The sequence below is a fragment of the Sapajus apella genome, unplaced genomic scaffold (assembly GCF_009761245.1).
Source record: "Sapajus apella isolate SASKATOON/1434 unplaced genomic scaffold, GSC_monkey_1.0 scaffold111, whole genome shotgun sequence".
NCBI classification, from domain to species: domain Eukaryota; kingdom Metazoa; phylum Chordata; class Mammalia; order Primates; family Cebidae; genus Sapajus; species Sapajus apella.
Window position 1 is genome coordinate 4,399,717 of NW_022437051.1, and position 19,982 is coordinate 4,419,698.

The following is a 19,982-nucleotide window of genomic DNA, read 5'->3' on the forward strand; positions in this document are numbered from 1 at the left end:
ATGCAAAGAAACTAAGAACCTAGAAAAAAGGTTAGATGAGACACTAACTAGAATAAACAGCTTAGAAAAGAATATAAAAGACTTGATGGAGCTGAAAACAGCACGAGAACTTTACAAAGCATACACAAGTTTCAATAGCCAAATTGACCAAGCAGAAAAAGGATATCAGAGACTGAAGATCAACTCAATGAAATAAAATGAGAAGGCAAGATTACAGAAAAAAGAGTGAAAAGAAATTAACAAAGCCTCCAAGAAATATGTGATTATGTGAAAAGACCTAATCTGTGTTTGATAGATATACCTGAATGTGATGGAGAGAATGAATCCAAGCTGGAAAACACCAACCTAGCAAGGCATGCCACCATACAAGTCCAGGAAATACAGAGAACACCACAAAGATATTCCTCGAGAAGATAAATCCAAAGGCACATAATCATCAGATTCACCAGGGTTGAAATGAAGGAAAAAATGCTAAGGGCAACCAAAGACAAAGGTCAGGTTACTCACAAAGCGAAACGCATCAGACTCACAGTGGATCTCTCCACAGGTACCCTACAAGCCAGAAGGGGGGGGGGGTCAATATTCAACATCCTTAAAGAAAATAACTTTCAACCTAGAATTTCATATCCAGCCAAACTAAGCTTTCTAAGTGAAGGAGAAATAAAATCCTTTGCAGACAAGCAATTGCTGAGAGATTTCGTCACCACCAGGCCTGCATTATAAGAGCTCCTGAAAGAAGCACTAAACAAAGGAACAACCAGTACCAGCCACTCCAAAAACATACCAAATGGTAAAGACCATCAACATAATAAAGAAAATGCGTCAACTAATGGGCAAAACAACCAGCTAGCATCAAAATGGCAGGATCAAATTCACACATAACAATATTAACCTTAAATGTAAATGGGCTAAATGCCCCAATCAAAAGACACAAACTGGCAAATAGGATAAAAAGCCAAGACCCATGGGTGTCCTATAGTCAGGAAACCCATCTCACAAGCAAGTACACACATAGGCTAAAAAATAAAGGGACAAAGGAAGATTTATCAAGCAAATGGAAAGCAAAAACAAAGGAGTTGCAATCCTTATCTCTGATAAAATGGACATTAAAACAACAAAGATCAAAAGAGACAAAGAAGGGCATTACAAAATGGATAAAGGATTGATGTATCAAGAAGAGATAACAATCCTAAATACATACACACCCAACACAGGAGCACCCAGATACATAAAGCAAGTTCTTAATGACCTACCAAGAGACTTGAGACTCCCACACAATAATAGTGGGAGACTTTAACACTCCACTGTCAATATTAGACAGATCAACACAACAAAAAATTAACAAGGATATCCAAGACTTGAACTCAGAATTGGACCAGCCAGACCTAATAGACGTCTACAGAAGTCTCCACACCAAATCCACAGAATATACATTCTTCTCAGCACCGAATTGCACCTACTCTAAAATTGACCACATAATTGGTAGTAAATAACTCCTCAGCAAATGCAAAAGAATGGAAATCATAACAGACAGTCTCTCAGACCACAGGGCAATCAAATCAGAACTCAGAATTGAGAAACTAACTCAGAACTTCATGGAAATTGAACAACCTGCTCCTGAATGTCCACTGGATAAACAATGAAATGAAGGCAGAAATAAAGATCTTATTTGAAAGCAATCAGAAAAAAGATACAATGTACCAGAATCTCTGGGACACATTTAAAGCAGTGTCTAAAGGGAAATTTATAGCAATAAATGCCCACCGGAGAAGCGAGGAAAGATCTAAAATCAACACAAAATTTGAAAGAGCTAGAGGAACAAGATTTAAAAAACTCAAAAGCTAACAGAAGACAAGAAATAACTAAGATCAGAGCAGAAACAAAGGAGATAGAGACATTAAAAAATCCTTCAAAAAATGAATAAATGCAGGAGCTGCTTTTTTAAAAAGATCAACAAAATAGAGAGACTGCTAGCCAGATTAATAAAAAAGGAAAGAGAGAAGAATCAAATAGATGCAAGAAAAAACAAAAAAGGGGATATCACCACCGATTCCACAGAAATACAAACAACAATCAGAGATTACTACAAACAACTCTATGCATGTAAACTAGTAAACCTGGAAGAAATGGATAAAGTCCTGGACACTTGCACCCTCACAAGCCTAAACTAGGAAGAAGTTGAAACATTGAATAGACCAATAACAAGGGCTGAAGTTGAGGCAGCAATTAACAGCCTACCAATCAAAAAAAGCCCAGGTCCAGATGGATTCACATCTGAATTCTACCAGACATACAAAGAGGAGCTGGTACCATTCCTTCTGAAACTATTCCAAACAACCCAAAAGAGGGAATCCTTCCCAAATCATTTTATGAGATCAACATCATCCCGATACCAAAACCTGGCAGAGACTCAACAAAAAAAGAAAACTTCAGGCCAATATCCATGATTAATATCAATGTAAAAATCTTCAATAAAATACTGGCAAAACAATTGCAACAGCACATCAAAAAGCTTATCCATCACGATCAAGTAGGGGATGCAAGGCTGGTTCAACATATGCAAGTCTATAAACATAATCCACCACAAAAACAGAACCAAACACAAAATCCATGATTATCTCAATAGATGCAGAGAAGGCCGTTGACAAAATTCAACAGCGCTTTATGCTAAAAACTCTCAATAAACTAACTACAGATGGAACATATCTCAAAATAATAAAAGCTATTTACAACAAACCTACAGCCAATATCATACCGAATGGGCAAAAACTGGAAGCATTCCCTTTGAAATCTGGTACTAGACAAGGATGCCCTCTCTCACCACTCCTATTCAATATAGTATTGGAAGTTCTAGCCAGAGCAATTAGGCAAGAAAAATAAAATAAAAGGCATTCAATTGGGAAAAAAGGAAGTCAAATTTTCTCTATTTGCAGATGACATATTTAGAAGACCCTATCATCTCAGCCCAAAATCTCCTTAAACTGATAAAGAACTTCAGCAAAGTCTCAGGATACAAAATCAATGTGCAGAAATTACAAGTATTTCTATACACAAATAACAGACTAACAGAGAGCCAAATCATGAGTGAACTGCCATTCACAATTGCTACAAAGAGAATAAAATATCTAGGAATAAAACTAATAAATGATGTAAAGGACCTCTTCAAGGAGAACTACAAACCACTGCTCAAGGAAATAAGAGAGGACACAAACAGATGGAGAAACCTTCCATGCTCATGGTTAGGAAGAATCAATATCGTGAAAATGGCCGCACTGCCCAAAGTAATTTATAGGTTAAACGCAATCCCCATCAAGCTACCAATGACCTTCTTCACAGAACTGGAAAAAACCACCTTAAACTTCATATGTAACCAAAAGAGAGCCTGCATAGCCAAGACAATCCTAACAAAAAAAAACAAAGCCAGAGGCATCACGCTGCCTGATTTCAAACTATACTACAAGGCTACAGTAATCAAAACAGCATGGTACCGGTACCAAAACAAGAGATATAGACCAATGGAACAGAACAGAGGCCTTGGAGGCAATGCCACACATCTACAACCATCTGATCTTTTACAAACCTGACAAAAACAAGCAATGGGAAAAGGATTCCCTGTTTAATAAATGGTGTTGGAAAACCTGGCTAGCAGTGTGCAGAAAGCAGAAACTGGACCCCTTCCTGACACCTTACACTAAAATTAACTCCAGATGGATTAACGACTTAAACATAAGACCTAACACCATAAAAACCCTAGAATAAAACCTAGGGAAAACCATTCAGGACATAGGTGTAGGCAAGGACTTCATGACTAAAACACCAAAAGCATTGACAACAAAAGCCAAAATAGACAAATGGGACCTAATTAAAATCCAGAGCTTCTGTACAGCCAAAGAAACAATCATTAGAGTGAACTGGCAACCAACAGAATGGGAAAAAAATTTTGCAATCTATCCATCTGACAAAGGGCTAATGTCCAGGATCTATAAAGAACTAAAACAAATTTACAGGAAAAAAAAAAAAAAACCCATTCAAAAGTGGTTGAAGGAGATGAACAGACACTTTTCAAAAGAAGACATATATGAAGCCAACAAACATATGAAAAAATGCTCATCATCACTGATTATTAGAGAAGTGCAAGTCAAAACCACAGTGATACCACTTCTTGCCAGTTATAATAGCAATCATTAAAAAATGTGGAGACAACAGAAGCTGGAGAGGATGTGGAGAAATAGGAACATTTTTACACTGTTGGTGGGAGTGTAAACTAGTTCAGCCATTGTGGAAGACAGTGTGATTCCTCAAGGACCTAGAAATAGAAATTCCATTTCACCCAGCAATTCCATTACTGGGTATATACCCAAAGGATTATAAATCGTTCTACTATAAAGACACATGCACATGTATGTTCCCAGAGGCACTGTTTACAATAGCAAAGATCTGGAAACAACCCAAATGTCCACTGACGATAGACTAGACAAGGAAAATGTGGCACATATACACCAAGGAATACTATGCAGCCATAAAAACTGATAAGTTTGTGTCCTTTGTAGGGACATGGATGAATCTGGAAACCATCATTCTCAGCAAACTGACACAAGAACAGAAAATCAAACATCACATGTTCTCACTCATAGGCAGGTGTTGAGCAATGAGAACATAAGGACACAGGGAGGGGAACATCACACACCAGGGCATTTGGGGGCTGGGGGTATTAGAGGAAGGATAGCAGGGGGTCAGGGTATTGGGTACAGATAACATTAGGAAAAATACCTAATGTAGGTGATAGAGGGATGGATGCAGCAAACTACCATGGCATGTGTATACCTATGTAACAATTCTGCACAATCTGCACATGTACCCCAGAACTTAAAGCATAATTTTAAAAAAAAAATCTAATTTCAGTAACATGTATCCTTAACTAGGAATTTCAATACTTGCCTGACAACCAAATGAAGTGTATGGCTCCCAGCTCCAAGGCAGGGAATATGTATTGTTAACCTAATAATTATTACTTTAGAGAAATTAATCTAACAGAGGTTATTACCACAATAATGCTTTCATGAGTGGAAACTTACGTGGCTCCATTGCAGAAACATCTTTAAATTCATCAGTTGAGTGGGCTTTTATGAATTCTGAAATTATTAAAAGTGTATTTGTTACTATAAATTTCAAACAGTAATCACATGCACTAATTGAGTTTTAATTTTAGTAACTCATCAAAAGAAAGAAAACGATGAAAAAATAATAGCTGCCAACACTGTAGATCTTTCCAATCAGTCAACAAATCATAATATTTAAAAGAACATGTGTAACAGCTGATTATAAACATCACTTTCTCATCAAAATTTGTTTTTCCTCCTGAAGCCTCTTATATTCATTGATGGTGCCATCATTATCTAGTCTTCCTTCCTTCCTCCCACATCCAATCACCAACTTTTGCCAGTTCTATCAAGTAAATATTTCTCAAACCTAACTCCCTTCTTCTCTTCACTAGTCCTTGAATATAGGTGCTTATCACCCATCTAAGATATAATAACTTCCCTTTCTTACTCCTAGTCCCCAAATTTAGCTTCTACAGTTTGGCCAGAAAAAAAAAAAACTCTCTAAAATTAAATTCTACAAAAAATCTTCAATTATTCCTTATTATATTTGAAAAAAGTCTAAGCCCCTTAGCAGAGCATCCATTCCCACCATGATTAGGCCCTCTTTTACCTTATCCCTTATCCTGCTTCTTACTGTGATACCAATCCAGTTGTAATTCCATATGCATGTTGTTTGTTCATGCTATTGTCTTCTTAAAATACCAAATATTTCCCTTATTTACTTGACTAAATCCTATTCACCCTTTAAAGTTGCATAAAGGCTTTCTAACTCCCTTAGGTTGAACAGATTGCTTCTTTCTGTGGACCCAGTGCAAATTCTACATATCTTTATTATGCATGACACTGTACTGACATGCTAGATAATGTATTTGTATCCTTATTAAGCTGTAAATTTTATGGAAGTAACAACCAAGTTGTTGTCTGTACAGGGGATACACACTGTATTCATTTTGTATGTTCCCAGAATCTGGAACATAATGGAACTTTTATTAAAGTATCAAACTCACTATTAAATAAGAGTTTGAGGTTGCAGTGAGTGATAGTCATGCCACTATACTCCAGCACAGGTGACAGAGTGAGACCCTCTCTTTAAAAAATAAAAAATACTAACAATTTTTTAAATAAAATGTTTAAGGACAAACATGTATCAAATATTATCACCTTCCATTTTCTGTGCTACATCTTCACAACTTTTCACTGCTTCTGGTAGATTTTCTTTATTCCTGTTAAAGTTCAATAAACAAAACATTTTTAATGTATCAAAGAGTAAGAGTTTAAATTATACTAAAGAACTAAAATGTGCAGTCTAGACATATGAAGTTTGTAAAGTAAAAATTAAACATATCTTTAATCTTTATTTATAGACATTAAGGTAAATTAACAAGTTATAAGTTAAAAAGTATAAAAGTCAAACTAAACTATGTAATTATTACTTCTATGTATTCCATGAATATAATTAGGTATACCAACAACATTAACAACAAAAGTAGCAAAAACTGTTAGAAACATAAATTGTTTTTTGTCACTGTATTATTGTCAATCATATAATGATGAAGGACATAAGTTCTGAAGCGAGACTAGCAGACCCAAAACCTGCTTCATCCACTTACTAATTATATAACCTCAGCCAGGTACATTACTTAACCTCTCTGGGTTTCAGTTTATTCTTATTAAAATTGAGGTACAATAGTACCTTTCTCGTGAAGCAGTTATGGCAATCAAAGATTATACATGTAAAGTTACTACAAAAATCCCTAGGACACAGCAGATACTTAAATGTAAAGTATTAATATGGTCTAAACCTCAACCTCTGAACCAAGAATCTAGATATATAACCCCCAGGAGCCAACTCAGGTACCATTCTCTTCATTATTTTAAGTTATTTAGTAATATATCACTAAAGTAACCACATAACTAGGGGCCCCTCCCAAATATGGGTACATGTTTCCTATTTCAACACTATAAAAAAATTTTGTCTATGTTTAATGCAAAAATATGGTTGCTTATAAATGTAAAAATTTTACTTGGATGAGCTGTTAATATAATTTTAATAAAAGTGTTCATGAACAATGAAATATTTCATTAGATCTCAGTTTTCTACTTATTACTAGCAGTTACCTAATCAAACTGAAAGAAGAGTTTATAAGCCAGATATTTCAAAGCTAGCAATGTCCAATATAACTTTCTAATAACAGCCAAATGTGGGTACAAAGCACTTTAAATGTGGCTAGTGTGACTAAGAAACTGATTTTCTACATTGAATTTGCGTAGCCACATGCAGATAATGTCTCCTGTATTGTATATCTCAGATTATTAAAAATTGCAAATAGAAACAAGCTGACTAGACCTGATTTGACTAAGAAGCTTTATGTGTAGCCATCATATATGACTCATTATCTTACATTCAGTGCTAATTATATACCCCTTCTTATTGTTTTTAATTCAGTTAGTTCTTATATTTCACTTACATGGTTTTAGACAACATGACTTTCAAGGAGTTTTTAGACCTCTGTTTAAGGCGATTCTTCAGTTCTTCAAATCTTTGTGCAAGCCTTACTACTTGTGCAAGACTTAAAGTGACTGTTTTGTCAGGGTCTGGAGGCTCTTCTTGTAAAAGAGTTTGATCTTTACTTATCTAAAATGATAAAATTAACCAGTTACTTAGTAAATACTCACTTTGCTCCAATACTTCAAATAAATTTCATTATTTCCTTTATCAAATCAAAGTAATTTTTATATTACTCTATAGCTACAGCCAAGTAATGATATAATATTTTACAATTATATTTATATGAGCAATTACCTATGAATGTAAAAGCTCAGTGATGGCTTTTACATGTAAAACCTGAAATTGAATCATCTGTTTATTGTTTTAATATTTAGGAACTTTAAGCAAGTCCAATAACAATACATGCAACTGACAATATTTACAAGACTAATTCTAAATTGTTTCCCATAAATTCTTTCTAAGAATAACCCTTACTGTGGTAAATTATCTAAAGACAGTAATTTTCTCTCAAAGGCTAATATTGTCTATACCAACTCCCAGAAGTTAACATATAAAGGTCTATGGAGCTAGCATTCCTTCAGTCTGTGTGGGGAAGACTCAGACTTATTTGGGTGCCCTTGAGACCTTTGGAATAGACCAAGCTAAAAAATAACAGGCAGTGGGAAGAAACAGCAAAATTCACAGAATAAGATGACCATAATTACTATTCTAGGTAGTAAGTTTATTTAAAGAAATTCAGCAAGAATGACTGTCCAAAAACCACAGCAAAAGAAACCTATAAACAGTTAATATGTGGAGACATAAATAAGCAGAATAGCAATTGGGGTCATGATCCTACACCTAGAAAGTGATCCTATATCTAGAAAGTTTTGAGAGAAAAATGGCAGAGAATATTTACAAGAGTAATGCTAAAATAATTTCTTCCCCTAAATTCAGAGATCTGCCCATGTAGTCACCTCCAATCCTTATGATAGGAGGAAAAGTTGAGGGGGAAATGAAGTCTAGGACTTGGCAAAGATAAATTGTAGCATTGGGGATTAAGAACAGAGACTTCATTTTTGTAATGACTGGAATGAGATTAGGATATAACAATAGGAAGTAAATGCTGGGCAATGAACCACAAGTATGAGCTTGAGTGTAGGGAAGATATGAAAAGGAACACAGAATTGGTGGGAGGGAAGCAGGAGATCTATGGAAACTCTATAGACAAATGAAAGATCCCAAATAAGGAGCCACAAATCATAAATTGAGTCAAAAATGATGTCATCAATTTACTGAGTCTCATCTCAAAACTCTATTCTTTTTTTTTCCCATTTATTTATTTTATTGCATTTTAGGTTTGGGGGTACATGTGAAGAACATGCAAGATTGTTACATAGGTACACACGTGGCAGTGTGATTTGCTGCCTTCCTCCCCATCACCTACATCTGGCATCTCTCCCCTTGCTCTCTCTCCCCAACTCCCCACCCCCCACCGTCCCTCCCCTATTTCCCCCCAACTGACCCCAGTGTGGCAGCCATCAAAAACGATGAGTTTGTGTCCTTTGTAGGGACATGGATGAACCTGGAAACCATAATTCTCAGCAAACTGACAGAAGAATAGAAGATCAAACACCGCATGTTCTCTCTCATAGGTGGGTGTTGAACAATAACAATCTATTCTTTATTGTCTTGTCTGTGATAGTAGAATATTTCTTCCTTGACAAGTGGCCTGATGTTAACCTTTCCTGGAGAGGCAATGGAAGAGCAGGAGGCTTTTCTTCCTAGTTCTGTGTCTCTTTCTGCTTATTTCTCAGGCAGTGTGTATTTTATACTACTTACCTGCAGAAAATTTCAACATCATCCTTATGGATGACTTCCTGGTAAGGTCCCTGGCATCGCAGATTCCTATGGGCAACTTCTCCCAGAATTTCCTAACAAAATCCACCAGTACAGAGCTTCCCTTAGAGAAGTTTTCCAACATATCACCCTTGTGAACAGCTTCCCAGAAGGAAGTAGAGCACCTCTCTGGAAGGTGGCTTTTCCTAGCATCAGAGAGGGCATATTCCTAAGTGTACCACCCTCATGGACAGCTTCCTATTAGAGTTCAAGTTCCACCAGCTTTGTAGCCCAGCAAATTTCTCTGCTATGTAGTGATGAAAGCTGCTCCCTCTTCAGGAGTTCTGCATCTTAGCCCTGGGTTGCTGGAAGAGAAGGATTGGGGATATTCACATTCTGAGTCTATCCTAGGAGTCGAAGCTGTTCCCTATATCTACTACTCCTGTATTGATTAGAATTATCTTTACTCCTTTAGTAGAACATCTATCAATACTCTTTAGTAGATATTCCTCTGTTATAATAATTATTTATATTAAACTTTCCCTAATCAAATTACTGTGTGGTTTTTGTCTCTTGATTAGACTCTTGATACATTACTTTCCCAATAGAGATTAAATTTTAACAGAAGACTTTTCTAGGAAAAAAGATGAAGGCACAGAACTAAAAGGGTATGGAATAGACAGTGGGTTATCAGCTAAACAATTTCATCAGAAAGACCTATGGGGCACAGATTCCAGCAGAACAATTCTGAAGAGTACAGGGTGCAGGCTCAGCCTACATTTCTCTGGTGCAGCTCACCATATACTCTAATGATTTCCACATGTATCTCTGTTAATACAACATGCAATGCAACATGATCACTGGCATTAACTTCAACAGCATGTACTGACAATAAATTCTGTCAGCAGTAAAAAGATTATCACAAGAATCTCAAATGTTAGTGTGCATAAGAATCCCTTGTTCCTTGCCTATTGAAACAGTAGATTCCTAACTCACAGACTCACAAAAGAAATCTAATTCAATAATGTGCACTTATAACAGGTATCTTGGGTGACAATTAAACATGTTCTATCAACTACACTTTAAGACACATTTCTTAAGGTACCCTTTCCCACCACTCCTATTCAACATAGTATTGGAAGTCCTAGTCAGAGTAATCAGACAAGAGAAAGAAATAAAGGGCATCCAAACAGGAAGAGTGGTAGGCAAACTACCTCCATTTATAGACAACATGATCCTATATCTAGAAAACCCCAAAGTCTTGGCTCAAAATCTCCCTCAGCTGATAAACAGCATCAAAGATACAAAGTTAATGTAGGAAAATCACTAGCATTCCTATACCTCAACAACAGTCAAGCCAAGAGCCAAATCAGGAAAGCAATCCCATTCACAACTGCCACAAAAAGAATACCTAGGAATACAGCTAACCAGGGAGGTAAACTATCTCTACAAGGAGAATTACAAAACACTGCTCAAAGAAATCAGAAATGACACAAACAAATAAAAAAAATTCCATGTACATGGATAGAAAGAAGCAGTAAGGTTAAAATGGCCATACGGCCCAAAGCAATTTATAGATCCAATGATATTTCTATCAAACTATCAATAAAATTCTTCACAGAACTAGAAAAAATATACATACATATTTCAAAATTCATATGGAACTAAAAAAGAGCCCAAAGAGCCAAAGCAATCCAAAACAAAAAGAACAAATCTGGGGGCATCAGACACATAGAGCAATGGAACAGAATACAGAAGCCAAATAAGGCTGCATACATACAACTATCTGATCTTCAACAAATCTGACAAAAGAAAGCAATGAAGAAAGGACTCCCTGTTCAATAAATGAGGCTAGGATAACCAGTTAACCAAATGCAGAAGATTTAAACTGGACTCATTCCTTACAACCATATGTAAAAATTAACTCAAGATGAACAAAAGCCTTAAATGTAAAACCCAAAACTATAAAAATTCTGGAAGACAACCTAGGCAATATCATTATGGACACAGGAATAGACAAAGACTCCATAAAGATGCCAAAAGCAATTGCAACAAAAGCAAAAATTAACAAATAGGATCTAATTAAACTTAAGAGCTTCTGTGCAGCAAAAGAAACTATCAACAGAATAAATAGGCAACCTAGAGACTGGGAGAAAACATTTGCAAACTATTCATCTGACAAAGTCCTAATAACCAACATCTATCAGAAACTTAAGCAAATTTACAAGACACAAACAAACGACACCATTAAAAAGTGGACAAAGGACATGAAGAGACACTTTTCAAAAGAAGACATACATGAGGCCAACAATCATATGAAAAAAACTTCAACATCACTGATCATTAGAAAAATGTAAATCAAACCACAATGAGATACCATCTCACACCAGTCAGAATGGCTATTGTTAAAAAGTAAAAAAATAACAGGTGCTGGCAAGGTTGTGGAGAAAAAAAATGCATATACTGTTGGCGGGAGTATAAATTAGTTCAACTGTTGTAGAAAACGGTGTGGTCGTTCCTCAAATACCTAAAAACAAAACTACCATTTGACCCAGCAATCCCATTACTGGGTATATACCCAAGGGAAAATAAATCATCCCATCACAAAGACACATGCATGTGTATGTTCACTGCAACACTATTCATAATAGCAAAGACATAGAATCGACCTAAATGTCCATCAGTGGTTGACTGGATAAAGAAACTGTGGTACATAAATACAATAGAATACTATGCAGCCCTATAAAAGAATGAGATCATGTCTTTTGCAGGAACATGGATGGAGCTGGAGGCCATTATCCTTAACAAGCTAGCACAGGAACATAAAATCAAATACCGCATGCTGTCACTTATAAGTGAGAGCTAAATGATGAGAACTCATGAACATAAAGAAGGGAATGATAGACACTGGGATCTACTTGAGGGTGGAGGTTGGGAGGAAGGAGATGAGCAGAAAAGGTAACTATTGGATACTGGGCTTAATACGTGGGTGATGAAAGAATCTGTACAACAAATACCTGTACCATGAGTTTACCTAAATAACAAACCTGCACATGTATCCCTGAACTTAAAATAAAAGTTTACAAAAAAAGAGAAACCCTCCTTCAAAGACAGCAGATAATACAAACCTTTAGAAAATGTATCTGGAATACCAAATTAACAAAATATTTGAGAGAAGTAACTATGGGTAAAACATTGAAAAATTGAAATTCCAGGTAAGAATTATAGTTGTGTAGTGAGGATTCCTCCTGGTGATTATGAATGCACCAGTTGGGATTTCAGGCATAATGGATATGATAATAACCAACAATAAGGTATCACAGAGAAAAGTGGACAAATCTGACAGTTATTTAGAAAGTAAAATCCAGAGGACTTGTGGATGAATTAAATATCAGGAATAGATGGAAATGAGTTGTCAGGAATGGTTTCCACATTTCATGTTTACCTAATTTGATAAATAGCACTCATTCACTAAGATAGGGAACACTAGAAGATATATGAGTTTAGGAGTAAAAAATTTGTATTTCTGACCCATTGCATCTGAGGTGGAATAGTTTAGTAAGTAATTATATACAAAGCCTGTAGTCCAGGGAAACATTCTGAGCAAGAGGTATATGTTTCTGAATTACATGCAGAAAGGTAATACTTGAATGGGAAAACCGGACGGGACTGCCTAGGGAGAAAGTTTGGAGGAAAAAGAAAAAAGACATAGGATAAAACTTTGAGGTACTCCAACATTTACTGCTTGGGTTAAGAAGGGGACTCTAAAAAGGAGACAGACAAAGAGGTTAAATGATAGCCAGGAAAATGTAATTCACAGAAGCCAAAGGAATAATGTTTCAAAAATGAGGGCATGATCAATAATATTAACTATAGCTGAAGCAAAAAAAAAAAAAGTCTATTGAATTTAACAACATACAACCTACTGGGAACCATATGGAGAGAATGCTTTACTTGTTAGGGAGACAGAATTCAGTCTGGATAGGTTGAGAAATGCTTGAGAAGTAAGAACATAGTGTATAGCAAATTTATATACAAAAAAATGTGGCTCTGAAAGTATGACACATGCTCCATAGCTAAACTCTTAAGGGTTTTTATAGGAAATTCATTAACAACTCTAATTGTTTTACTTAATACCCTTAGTTGTCTCTTAAGGAAAGCGTGTCTAGATTAATCTCTTCACTAGGTGCCAGTTTATTCATAGGATACTTAAAAAAAAAAAAAAAAAAAAAAAGAAAGAGCCAACTAGTTTCATGTTCAAAGACTGTCTACTCTGGGTTTTTGGGTTTTTTTTTTTTTCCGCTCACTTAAAAATCTGTTTTGCCTTTACACCCTGATAATCATCTAATGACTGTTTCCCTAATATGAGTAAATTTGTATATAAAATATTTTTTTAAAAAACAGGCTAATGAAGGGCATGGAAATAGGCCTTTAACTAAAGAGGAATGTGGATCAAATGAGAAATAGAGGAGCATATTTAAAAACCGAAAGGAAGGATACAACTGAATGAGAGAAATTGAATAATACAAGAGAGAATAACGGATTAATCCAAGTTTTTGAAAAGGCATGGCGGGGCATAGTGGCTCATGCCTGTCATCCCAGCACTTTGGGAGGCAGAGGCGAGGGGGTTGCTTGAGTCCAGGAGCTCCAATCAATGGCTTGTATTTATAGCATTCCAAGTATTTGGTTGAAAGTGAAGATGAAATGGGACAGAGGAAGTAGGTTTGAGATGGTAGCAGGAAAGGGTTGAAATTCATTTCAGAAGTGTAATATATTTGTCAAGCAGTGTTTGGAGTACTTATGTCTGACCTACTATGTCATTTTCTCCAGCAGTGTTTCATAGCTAAGATATAGGCCCAGGGTTAGGTTTTGTTAGAGAAGTGCAATGAAAAGAGAAAGAAGTAAGGAAGATTAGGAAGTTAAGAAATTCACTTGTGATAAATTGCTGTCTCTAAGCTAAAGAGAAAAATTAATTAAAAAGACTGCAAGATGTTAGAGGAATAAATGAACTGGAGGTCTTGATGAAGACAAAGAGTGGTCAGAGCAGTGTTTAAAGTGATAATTGGAAAAATAGAAATTTAAAGTTCAAGAATAAGTTGCCTAAATTAGTAATTTTTAAAATAATTTGGTTAATGACAAGGTCCAGAGTGTGACTGGAAATGGAGGCCAAGAGATCTTTGCAGATGAGGAAGTCAAGAAACTGAGAGGCCAGGGTTTGGGTAGGTCATGTACATTGACAGGAATGAGTATAAAAAGAAGAGTAAAAGTAAACCCATTAATAAAACAATAAAAAGAAGTTGATGGATGAAAAGAAGATGACAAGATGAATTGTAGTCCCAGCACTCTGGGAGGCTGAGGTGGGCATATCACGAAGTCAGGAGTTCAGTACCAGCCTGGCCAACATAGTGAAACCGCATCTTTACTAAAAATACAAAAAGAAATTAACCAGGCATGGTAGCATGTGCTTGTGGTCCCAGCTACTCAGGAGGCTGAGGCAGGAAATCGCTTGAACCTGGGAGATGGAGATTGCAGTGAGCTGAGATCATGCCATCACATTCCGGTCTGGGCAAAAAGAGCAAAACTCCATCTTAAAAAGTAAAATAATAAAAATACATAAATAAAACTATAAAAAGAGGTTGATGGATGAAAAGAAGATGACTAGATGAATTTCCAAAGTTGCAAAGAAGAATACATTTTAAAAGAGGGTAGAGGAATAGTAGTCTTCACTCTAACCCTACTTCTCTGGAAGGATAATGACCACTACACCATAATCAAAGAAAGACTAACACTTTTCCAATGTCAGTCAAATGTATCCTAAAGCAAAGAGCATATAGACCATGAAAGTCTTCTATTCTGGGATCAGAGATAAAATAATGAGAAGATGCTAGGATATAGTTACAGTTCATGCATTTAAGGTTCTATCTATATTTATCCTTTCATTTTATACCCCCAAATAAACTGGTCTCTTTTCTTTGAAGAACCTGGGCTTCAAGAGTGTTTAATTGGACTGAACCATAAGTGTGACCAAATGAGAACTAAAATAACTCTGTAAATCAATAAAGCTACCCTGGAAATAATTCTACTATACTAATAGCATATATAACGTATTTTCCAAAGTAGAATTAATAACCCCTAAGGACAGAGACCAGTAGTTCTCAAACTAATGGCAAAGTACCTGAAAATCAAAAGTATAAAAGAACATCATTAAAATAACATATTTCATGTATAGAAAATCAACACATAATTTTATGTCTACACATAAATCATTTAGAATGATTTTTTAAATATGGTAGAAATTTTTAAGTGAAAGATTCTCTCATCACTCCTTTATGTAAATTGGAAAAAATAATAACTTCGTTTCCATTATTTAATTTTAAGAAAATGAATGTGTCAGTCAAACTTGGAGTATACCAGATATATACAGGGACATAGGGTGTAAGTCACTGAGAAATATTTTATTCCATTCTCTTATTCCTTGTCTACACAAATGAAAAAAGATTACTGTATAACCAATAGTTATTTAAAAATGACTTATACATATATATAATCTAAATTGGTTTTCAAATGAGTTTAAAATATTAATTTAATTAACAATTTTAAAACATTAGACTTACTTCTTCCATCTGATTGACCTGCAACTGAAACCACTTTAAGAAAACAAAAGAGGAACAAAAAGGAAATAGTTAGTGACAATTTAAATTGCAACAATGAAATAAATATGTATATAAATGTGTGTCTGTGTCTGTGTCTGTGAATCTTCATCTATCAAATATCAGCCCTGACCCAAATATCACTTGGGATTCAGAATGAGGCTAATTCACTATACAAATGAACATAAAATTCTTAAATATATAGAGAAGCAAGTATGAAATTTCTTCTACTCTCTTAAAATTTAGAAATCTCATTGGCATGTATTTCTGTGTTCAGTTTTAGTAGATTTAAGCTGTAATATATTAAACGTACCTTAAAAAGAGATTCCAAAATCTGAAAAATAAAGTTTCAATTAACATATTTAAAAATAGAATTCTTCACAATGTATGATACAATATTTAGTTGTCTTTTGCAATTTTCAATCACAAAAATGTACTAAGTATTAAAATATAACTTTATAAGTCTGTAGTTGAAAATTATAATTATTTATTTACAGACAGTGCTTTTAGTTCACCTTGCATAGACAACTTTGTTCTAGACTTTTAAAATAATTCTTTTTATATATAAAAAGGAAGAAAGGGAGAGACAGAATCTCACTGTCACCAGGCTTGAGTGCAGTGGCGCACTCGTAGCTCACTGTAACGTTGAACTCCTGGGCTCAAGTGATACTCTTGCCTCAGACTCCTGAGTAGGTAGGACTACAGGGGCATACCACCATGCCCGGCTAATTTTTAATTTTGTATTTAATAGAGACAGAGTTCGGCCATGTTGCTCAGGCTGGTCTCAAACTCCTGGCCACAAGCGATCCTTCCATCTCAGCCTCCCAAAGCGCTGGGAATACAGGAACAAGCTATCATACCTGGCCCTAATACATCTATATTAGGAGACCCCCCCAAACAATTCCCAAATTTATTTAATATATTTTCTTAATATAGGTAAGGAATAAAATTTAAATTCCTCTCAGAAGAGCATTATATTTCTTTTCATATGGCACCAAGTACAATAACAAAAAGCATTGCTTTCCCAATACTATCTTCTCAATGCAACTCTGTTCCTGTTAAATAGGCTATAAAATCAAGATACAAAATATTATTATACTATTTAACATTTTTAATGGGAAATGCAAAGTACTTGTTTACGAGATTATAAGAGAAACTGAATAAATAAACCAACAAAATAAAAAACCAACAGAAACTGAACTTCATATACACATATAATCATTCTGTTTTTCAATTTTAGTACAGTATTAAGTAAATTTTATGAGATATTCAACACTTCCTTATAAAATAGGCTTTGTGTTAGATGGTTTTGCCCAACTGCAGGCTAATGTCCAGTGTTCTCAACATTTAAGGTAAGGTAGGCTAAGTTATGATATTTGTAGGTCAAGTGTATTAAATGCATTTTCACCATATAATAAATTCAACTTACGATGGGTTTATCAGTATGTAACTCCCTCATAAGTTGAGGAGCATCCATACACAGTTCAAAATATCAATATTTACCACTTAATATCTAATGTTAAAATGATTAACAAAAAACCCACCCTATCTAATTGAGTAAAAGTTTTCAATTACATTATTAAAGTAAAATGTTACTATATGCATTCAGGGAGTAACATAAAATTGAACAAAAATTAAACGAGTCTAAAATTTATCTTCCACAACACTAACTCTAGATCTGCGGTTCAAAAAGTAAGGTACCATAGCAACAGCATCAGCACCACCTACAAGCATATTCATTAGTATTAAAAATTCTCAGGCCTACCCTACCCTACTAAATCAGAAATTCTAGATGTGGGACTAACAATTTGTGTTTTAACTAGACCTTCAGGTGATTGCTTTGCATGATAAAGTCTGAGAATCACTAAGCTAAATAATAAGAAAGCATAAATCTAAGCAAAAAGGGCTGAGACCCTTCAGAAAATATACCAAAGCAAATTAATGTCTGTGTCAAAAGAAAAATAGTTTCAGCTACATAAGTGTTTAGAAAATAATGTCCAATAAGGCATATTATACCTAGGAATAACTCATTCTTTCCATTTTCTAGAGAGATTCCAAGGTTCTTAAAATGTCCCTTTCTGCATTGTAACCTGATGGGAAACGTTAGCACATATCAATTCAACCACTCACTGTAGCCACAGTTCTACAATAATTTAAACCACTATAAACTAGGAAAACAGTGCCTTTCTCAAGTACTGAGGAACCCCACAGCATGACTTACTGATACTGCTAAATCTAAATCGTTGATAAAAATGAGTGAAAAATAAAAACTGGTCCACTGTGAAATGCCTTTTTATTTTATAATAATTTGTTTAATCTTTTACTTATTGATTAGTAGACATTATCTATATACTCTAGATAATCCTTTATGTGATTAAATACACATATAGGTTAGGTACACATGATCCGAATTTTTCCCCTATTTGAAATTTATCTTGCCCCTCTCTTTATGAATTCTTTATATAATAGAGCTTATAAATTTAATATAGGTGATTTTTTCAATCTTGCCTTTTATGATTTGTATTTGTGATTGTTTCTTGCTCCAGGTAGTATACTGATATCAATATCAGTATCATATTTGATCATATATCAAATCAGTTTTTTTCCTTACAAACAACCAGTTGTCCCAAAGCCATTTATTATACTGCTGACTCTGTCATCAACAAAATTTTCCATATATAAAGAGGTCTACATCTGAGACTTTGTTCAATTTCATCAGTTCATCCAGGCTTGCACCAAAAGCAAATAATGATAATTGATATAGCTGCATAATGAATCTTGATATCTGTTAGGATGGTCATTTGATATTTTCTTCAGGACTCACTTGGTTATTCTTGGTCTACTGAAATATATACATATAATTCAAAGTCAGTTGTAAATTTGCACCAAGGAAAAAAACTATTAGGGTATTTGAAGAGTGATAACAGCAAAAAAATGTGTAGTAGGGAAGTCCAAGGGCCTACACTCCAATTTTTTTAAAACTCTGAAAACAGTTAAAGATTTAAAGCAACCAAGTAACGCCACATCAAGAAAATGTGGCTTGAACACCACAGGAGAACTGCGTGGTACTTTAACTTGGTCTTGCCTCACCCCCTCCTCCAGCATAGCAGCAGTCTTAAAACCAGCAACCCTCATTTTGAGTGGTTCTGGAGAGAGCATAGCAGACATATTCCCAAAAAATTGTGTACTGTTTTGAGCTCTCTAGAGGTTCCCACTTTTGCCACTGCTTCACCTAACCCAGGACTCTCCCAGAAAAGCAACTAAGTGGAGGGCCTGAAAAGCATCCCTGTTTGCAGACAATATAATCATATACATAGAAAAAGTATATACATAGAAGAATCCAACCGAAAACTTCTTAGAACTAATGAATAAATTCAGAAAAGCTGCAAAATACAAAATTAACATATAAAATCAGTAGCATGTTTATATACCAATAAAAAACTAGCTGAAAAAAGAAATCAAGAAAGCAATTTCATTTACAATAGATACAAAATAATATACAAGATACCTCCAAAGAAATTTAACAAAGGAGGTAAGGAGGTGAAAGTTCTCTACAATGAAAACTATAAAATACGGATGAAAGAAATTAAAGAAGACACACAAAAAATAAAAGACATCCTATGTTCATATATTAGAAGAATTAATGTTGGCTTAAGCCCAGTATCATTTTGACAGGAATTTCACTGAATCTGCATATAGCTTTGAGTAGTATGGTCATTTTAATAATATTAATTATTATTAATACCATCACATTGTTTACAGAAAACGAATCCCAAAAATTCATGTGGAACCACAAAATACCCTGAGTAGACAAAGCAATCCTGAGCAAAAAAAGAAAGCTGGAAGCATCATACTATCTGACTTCAAAATATACCACAAAGTTATCCAGGCATGGTGGCTTAT

At 34.9% G+C, this 19,982-nt stretch overlaps 1 protein-coding gene across 2 annotated transcripts in view; it reads right to left on the bottom strand.

Moving 5' to 3' along the window:
• CCDC7 (coiled-coil domain containing 7) overlaps positions 1-19,982 on the bottom strand; it is a 394,100-nt gene that overhangs the window by 366,218 nt on the left and 7,900 nt on the right. For both annotated transcript variants that reach the window (XM_032259671.1, XM_032259670.1), the window contains exons 4-8: positions 16,393-16,413; positions 16,044-16,076; positions 7,571-7,737; positions 6,264-6,325; positions 5,076-5,132 (exon numbers count right to left, since the gene is read on the bottom strand). In XM_032259671.1, coding sequence (XP_032115562.1) covers positions 5,076-5,132; positions 6,264-6,325; positions 7,571-7,737; positions 16,044-16,076; positions 16,393-16,413 — 340 coding nt within the window. The remainder of the gene's footprint in view (positions 1-5,075; positions 5,133-6,263; positions 6,326-7,570; positions 7,738-16,043; positions 16,077-16,392; positions 16,414-19,982) is intronic.